Consider the following 7,720-nt stretch of genomic DNA (forward strand, 5'->3'; position numbering starts at 1 on the left):
CTTTGACGACGAAGAATGGGGAAGATGTTGTGAAATTCTTCCGAAAGAATTTCGATTCTTGACTCTTTGTTGTTTAAACGAACAACATAGAGTTTTAGAGCCCGCAGAATTTGGAAATAATAAATAACAGGTTTACGAAGGAAACCATCGAGCGATTTCCAGATAAATATTTTCAGTTTTCTAGAGTTTGTGTGTTCTTTTCACATATAGACGCTTAGGATAGCGTCTGAATGAAACTGCAACCGTAAAAGTTGTTCTCAGCGGCTGTCAGTTCGAATCTTCGTGTCTGGTTAGCTTTGCTAGCTCTGATGATCGACGAGCCGACCAAACGCGATCAGATAGAGTTAAACAAAGCGAAAACGAAGTTAAGAGCACTGGAAACAGTGCAGAGATAAACACAGTCGACAGAACATTTCCAAGACGAAGTTTACATAACGAGGTTTATGGAATCTGATCTGTGGTAGCTCTAATTGCAAACAAGAATTGGGTTAAGCTAGTTCACGACTAAGTTGCTCTAACTAAGATCTGGCCAAGGTCTGAATTATTCTACTTTGCGGCTAACAAGGAAACCACATGGAGCGTGGCGCTTACTTTTTAACGAAACTTATTTAATTCATCTACTAACGTCATTTTAGATGGTCAATTCTTTCCAAGATATTTAACAGTAAAGATTTTTTAATCATTCTTTCTATTATTTTTTACAGTGATTCAGAAACTCACTGGCTAATTACTACACTGTGGATCTTTATACAGATTCATATTTTTATTAATAGAATTAATGAATTGATTGAAATATTATGATGAGATTACAGAAATTGTAAGACGATGATGAAAACAAAAACACAGTTAAATAATTAATGCACTACGGTCACTTGATACGTTCGCGGTTAAAATGTAACTGGGAAGATGATAAAGAAGATAACTTAGGCTGCCAAATCTCAATCATTTCTCAAACAGGATGCATATCAAGTGCAATTTTTGTTATTTTATTATTTAACGATCAGTAATCAAATTGTCGAGGGACAAAAAAAAAATATAGAAAAGATTATCGATCTTTAAATCAAACATATTTACAATTTATACGTAACACATAAAAAAGAAAATGATTAATAAAATACTTGAGAGCAGTATTCTGTGATTTGGGAGATGCTAGAAACGCAAGAAAATTGTTTAAAAAATGATCAAAGCAAAGTAACAATGTAATCGACAAACGAAACAAAGATGGCGCTGCTGGCGTTGGCGTCCCTTTTAATTACGGATGTGGTGGAAACGTGGAGGAAGGGTGGCGGGAAAAACTCGTGTAAAATCGACACGCGATCATCGGGGCGAAAAATAATTTTTCAAAAAGCCCCTCGGTGGTTCCTGTTCCTTTTTTTAATTTCGCGGAGCTATTCTTCCCGCCGATTCCTCGACGAACGAACGCCACGAATGCCCGCACAATGCATCGGGAATCAAGATCTGTCGAAGCTCTTTTCAAATCCCCCACTCCTCGTTCGACTCTGAACACGAAATTTGTCCCGTCAAGTTATGTTCCTCGTTGCTCGAACACGTTTATTTCACGAGTTCCCCCGGTGTTTGGAAAATGGAACGAGGCGTTCGTTCGCGATACGATTATGGGGAATAAATTGCGTCCCCGGTCGTTTCGAATGGAAGACGAGCCTCGAAACTTCGCTGAAATAGAACTTGATCGAAAGAATGGAACATTAATATTAATATCAACGTGTCTATAATTATCGAATGGAGAGCGAAGAATTATTTAACACGTTCACTAATGTTTCGCGGTAGCTTGTCTGTAAATTAGAAACAGTTGTCCGGTTAGAGGCAATCAGTGCAAACTTTTATGTAACATTTAGAGTATAGAATAAGTAAATTCACGATATTTGTTCATAATTTGTTCGTTTCGCCGCGTTTCTACCAAGAAAATTTAACTATGCGTCGGATTATATGGTTATTTTTCTGAGCAGTGATGGCAGTTCGAATTACAACATCGAATTAAAGTTTTTAAAACTGTGAAATTGGTTTTTATTCCGGTGTAGTGATGTATTTTTCTTGAAACTTTATTTTCCGATATATTACATTTTTATCTGTTCGTTATTTGCAGTTTTTACCGAGATAACAATTTTTAACAGGAGCGCCAACATAATTGATTTATAGAAAGCGATATATTTAGTATATTTACTCTCCCACATATAACGTATGCATATATTCCAAAGGGTATAGCCGAATAAGGGGGTCAAATGTGCCCTTGAACCAAATGTGACATACGATGGAAGGATAGTTATTGAGATAATTCGGATCAACGAATTTCTGCCTATTTCCCCTATTTAATCGAGTACAAAAATTATGAAAAAAATCTGGTGCATTGTGGTTATTGAGATACGTGTTTGAGAATTTTGTTCGATTTTTCGATTCCAAATCCTACGTGTGAAAAATTGAAAACGCAAAAAAACACAGAAAAATACGGATTTCGTTTTGAAGCTTTCGAGACACTAGATTTCTATAATTACTGTAAATGCGTATTGTCATTGGTTATCTCCCTGAATTTTTTCAGATTTTTTGCTAGGGTGCGCCGTAGTAGGAAAAATCAAAAACCGATTTTTTCGACGTTTTTCGCGAGAAAAAGCATCTTATACTTTGAATTTTTGTATTCTCTTTAATAGATAACTATATTGTATGGTTTTAAACATTTCTATGTTGAGCAGAACAGTTGTATACAAGAAGAAAAGCAAAAATAAGTCACGGAAAAAAAAGTGCTATGCGCGATATATTTATTTGAATTTTTTTTCGAAACTGTGTAGGATTTCGGGGGTATGTCTATTCACCAAAAATAATTGTAATTGACCCCCTTAGCTAGAAATAATTTTTTCAGAACGATTTGAAATTTTTTTTGTCGTCGAAAAATTTAGACACCACCCCCTGGTTGATTTTTCTTAAAAAATTGTTTTTCATTTTTAATAAATTTGTTTCACGCTCTACAGAAAAAATGTCTAATACTTTTTTATAGGCACCGATGAGCTCTACTTTAGAAAAAATTTTCATTGAAATATGTTCACTATTGTAGGAGTTATGGCCGTTTGAAAATTGGACCATTTTTATGGGGTTTTTCTAACTTTACGGGATTAAGGATCAACTTTTTCACTATTGTTATAATGCCTACATATTCTTCACCAAAATACGCGTTATTTGCCGCTTCAAACATTAAAATCCTTCAATACGTTCAGAAGTTATGACATTTTAAAGATTCGCATTTACCATTTTTTATTTACGCCACGGATGCAATATTTTGATGAAACTCGTACGAAATTTGATAATCTCAAAATAAGACGAAAATCAAGAACATCAATTTGTTGATCGAGGCTTCGTTAAAATGTTATTAACGTTTAAAGTTCCGTTGTCGATTTCTTTTCAGTTCTCCGCCTTTCTAATTTTCATAACGAATCGGAAGATATTTTCGTGATATGTGAGAAAATGCATAATGTTCTAGTTACTCATTGAGATTTAGTCGAAATCCATTAAAACGAAATTAAGAATAATTCGACCTACACACACAACCAATAGATTTCGAAAATACTACTTTTCAAAAATATAAAAAGTAATCCCTATTCTACTTGTATTACGACAGATACCGTGACAGTATGTATAATAAGTAATATTTGATAGTAGAAATGAACAGAAAATGCAAAAATACTGTTCCCATATCTCTTAACGAATTTTACGCGTTTGAACAATGGCTACAATTAATTTTATGCTATTATACGTCAATATCTTCGAACTAGTGACCATTTACACAGCGAAACAGTTTAATGGACGGCGCTGCAATATTGCGATGGGACGTCGCATCGACGTTATTGCGATTGGCACGTACTGGACGCGTGACAGTCATTTTCCATACTAATAACGCGCGTTACGTTTTATCCGTGATACGTGCCGACGTCAACGATAATGCAGTCACGATATTATTTTTCAAACCATATATGTAAATGTTCCAATAATTTCCAACGTATGCAGAGAAGTAGAAACCTTCTACGTTTTCCAATACCATTTATATTACAGAAAAACCTTCGAGAACCGTATTATTGGGGGGATGAATCAAGCACGATGATAATCACAATAAATTTAGCTGTTGGAAAATATCCCTGGCTCTGTTAGTAATTTAATGTAAAAATGATTAAAATATTATCGACACACGTGGGGTATTTGTACCGAAAATTCGGATAACATTATAGCAATCTCTTGCTAATGTTTACTACTTTCTTCCCGCGATATTGTTTACGAAGTCATTTCTACCGATTCCTGAAAGTGCATCGAAAATATTCTACGTGTAATTCATAGAAATTCACTTTGAAAAATTCATGTCGAATGAATTCCAAAAACCAAATCGAATGCAACGTTTGTTCTGCTACCCCAGACCGAGTGACAAAACGCATTTTCGCGTTAACCTCCTCTCCACCTCGAAGTCCAAGCCTTGGATAAGGCTGTACCAGTTATCCAAAAAATCCCAACCACTAGCCATGAATAGAAGAAAAATGTATCTTTGGTGGATATGGAGTGGGGGTTTCAGCAACAAGTGATCTCTTTATGGTATCAGTGCAGGCAACATAAGTGCATATATGTATCTGTAAGAGAATGAATCGAAGTTGATGATGTCAACAGGTACGCTGGCGAGTACGAGAGACAGGCAGTACAACCAGTTCACCGGGAAGGTCCACGTGATGAAGGCCGTGGCCTCCGACATGGTGCTGACCTTCTGCTCAGGTAGACCCGACAATCAACTGTACTCTCTGCTGCTGGCGCGGGAGCACATCCTCCAAAAGAGCGACAAACGAGGTGTCCACAATCTGCTCGGTCGTCGCGGGCTGAACATCGCGAACATCCGGGAAACCTGCATGAACTACGCCCCCTGGAGAAGAGGATCCTTCGAGCTGATCGGCTGGGTGACGTTGATGAGCATCTTATCCTCCAGCGTTCTACTCGTTTCCTGGTAGTGGCCGGTCGTAGAATACGACGAGTAATTAAGTAATCGCGAGGAGAATCGTTATGGAGCGTTGCTTGCGAAATAAGCAAACTGTTGAAACTATCTTTCAAACGATCGGATCCAATTTATCGGGAAAATTGCTGAACCATCGTTGAAAAGTCTATCGTGTTTTCTGTTAGGTTAAGGTCTGCTTCTGACGATGTGTGCAATCATCGCGATACGTGCAAGGTTCTGATCGTAAGACAGCTAGCCAACTATCGGTAGAAGCGTTTATTTCTCCAGTTTCCATTTTGCATAACGTCTGGGGAAACTGTTCGAGTCACGATCAATCGGAATCGACACGAATCTTACTTCCATCTGCTCTCGAAACGTGGACGAAAACCGATTTTCGCTGGAGGGGGGGATGGTATAGTTGAGGAGCATCTGTCGAGAAACGGTCTTTAACGACGTAATCGATATCAGTACTCGGGGGGTCCTCTTTTGATCGCGGAAGAATGCCCTTAATTGCCGACGCAACTAACGATCTCGCGTCTCGTGTCCGTTGCACGAGCATGGCCGATTCCACGGCGCAATCGTAATAACGATCTCGTCGAACGAAAAACGCGAACGAGACACGGGGTCTTTCGTTCGAAATCTGTTGCTTCCAATCTTTGTTTCTCGATAGAATTCCGTTCCATCGGGCACTGTGATCGCATTTCTTTCGATGACTCTCTCGATATTCGCAGGATCAATTCTCTTTTACGGCTGAAACGAACTCTACTCTTGTCCAGCCGCATGCATCTTCGATAATCATGACACTTTCATGGTGAAACCCTAACCTAACTTATCGCCTCCAATTTTAACCCGCTCTTACAGAATGCTAACAGATGTTTTTGTTTTTCGAAATTTCTATATTCCTTGATTTAAAAATTATTTTCTTCTTAGCAATGTACGTCTATGTTTATTGGTAATAACAATAATAATTTTCATCAATACTGAACAAACTTGTTTCTGAAATATGACTTGATCCAATTGCTCATAGAACTTATTAATTTACACAACATCATAGGCAGTAAATGCACATTGTAAATCCCTTGGATGACAATATTGTGTTTTTTAGTTGGTCTAGGTACCAGTAGATTATCCATAGATGCTCACTTTAGCACCAAAGATTTAGTTTTACTTACTATTTTGACATAGTCAGGATTACATAATGCCAAAGAAATTCCTACAGGAATTTGTGCTGAATCTTTCCCAGTGTATAATCGTAGCAATTTAAGTAAGGAGGCCAAATTTGAGAGCCAAATAATTTACTGTAGAACGAACCAAAGTACAATATTGATATCGTAGTGTATTTAAGTCCCTAAAATCCCTGGCAACCTTGTTAAGGTTCCTTTTCCTGCATTTTTTAGCATTTGAGCCGTTTATTTTGAAGTAAAATACCTGTCTCGCTATTTGACTGATTACCTGTTTTGAGCTGATTTCTTCCCCCAGAATGATCAGAGCAACAGAATCTTATAACCTACCATTCTGCAAAGTGGGTTAAATCCGGAAGAAGACAGGTTAAGTGGTTCCTTTGTGCTGTAGCTTTCACGATATAGGGAGGTCGTAAATTTCTCCAGACATCGATTTATCGTGAGTACATAGTAAGTAGATACATCGACACCGGGTGAAAGATTTCTTTCTACGGTCCTGACCCGAGTCACTTGATTTGTCTCGGCAGTCGATACGTATCTGTTTTGATATTTCAAGCAATTTACGACCTCTCTTTATCCTGGACGCTATAGCGAGTGTTCGACGCCACGACGATTAGCTCTTTCAGCTACAGATCAGTTAATAGAAACTGGAAATACAGCAATTATCGAAAGATCGATACAATTTTTCGTATAACTCGAGGCAAATATCTCCATTGCTGTTTATATTCTCACCATTAATAAAAATTGATATTTTTATATTTATCATTATCATATGTAGTACCTTTATGAGTGTACCATCGTTGAATTGGTAAAGATTTCCCAGTGAAAATGAGTCCAAACACAAATTTTTGTTTGAAAATTCATAGAGATGATTTGAATAATTAAAAATATATTCATGTTTGGACTCATTTCCATCGAAGAAACATCATCTATTAGATCGATATTACTCCTATGTCTAAAATTCGACCGTTCTCGGATAACTGAAACCCCGAGGGTCTGATGTCGTTTCAGTTATTCGGGAATTGCTGTATTTCCTGTGTTTTTGTTAATTAGTTCTATTAATTTAACACTGTGGTGATCGAACGACAAGATATACGAGCACAATAAAGCATTTGTGTTATTTCCAAGTATGACAGAATTATTAAATAATGTTCTTTGAAGCATTAATTTTGAACGTTTCGATCAATTTATTTTTTATACAATTTTGTATAATATAATTCTAAAATACAGTAATTATCTGTAAAATTATTGCAAATTTTTTTCACAGAGGTTTTGTTTTTGAAAAAATGAAATTTAAAATTTATTACTCACATTTTTCAATTTAAGGTGGACTTATATTATTATTTTTTATTTCTAATGAGCGCGTACCTGTTATTACTATAATACTAACTGATAATTAAATATACCTTAATTTATAAATATTTAATTATGGTACGTTTTACATTTTAGTTTAATATCACAGATCATTCGCGAGGAGGAGTAAAATTTGTTGAAACGTTTAAAAATAAAATACTTGAGAGAACATTACTGTCCATAAGTATAAGCAGAATGGTTGCTATTATACTTTTCG

General features: G+C 36.4%; 1 protein-coding gene across 1 annotated transcript in view; it reads left to right on the forward strand.

Moving 5' to 3' along the window:
- The window catches only part of LOC122402642, a 78,200-nt gene extending 70,869 nt beyond the window's left edge, over positions 1–7,331 (forward strand). Inside the window, exon 3 of the mRNA XM_043405600.1 lies at positions 4,654–7,331. Within this exon, the coding sequence (XP_043261535.1) occupies positions 4,654–4,985 (332 nt within the window). The 3' untranslated portion in view covers positions 4,986–7,331. The remainder of the gene's footprint in view (positions 1–4,653) is intronic.
- The last annotated feature ends 389 nt before the right edge of the window (positions 7,332–7,720 follow it).

Source organism: Colletes gigas, unplaced genomic scaffold, assembly GCF_013123115.1.
Source record: "Colletes gigas isolate AHSC1104 unplaced genomic scaffold, ASM1312311v1 Colletes_gigas_Sc00038, whole genome shotgun sequence".
Classification (NCBI taxonomy): domain Eukaryota; kingdom Metazoa; phylum Arthropoda; class Insecta; order Hymenoptera; family Colletidae; genus Colletes; species Colletes gigas.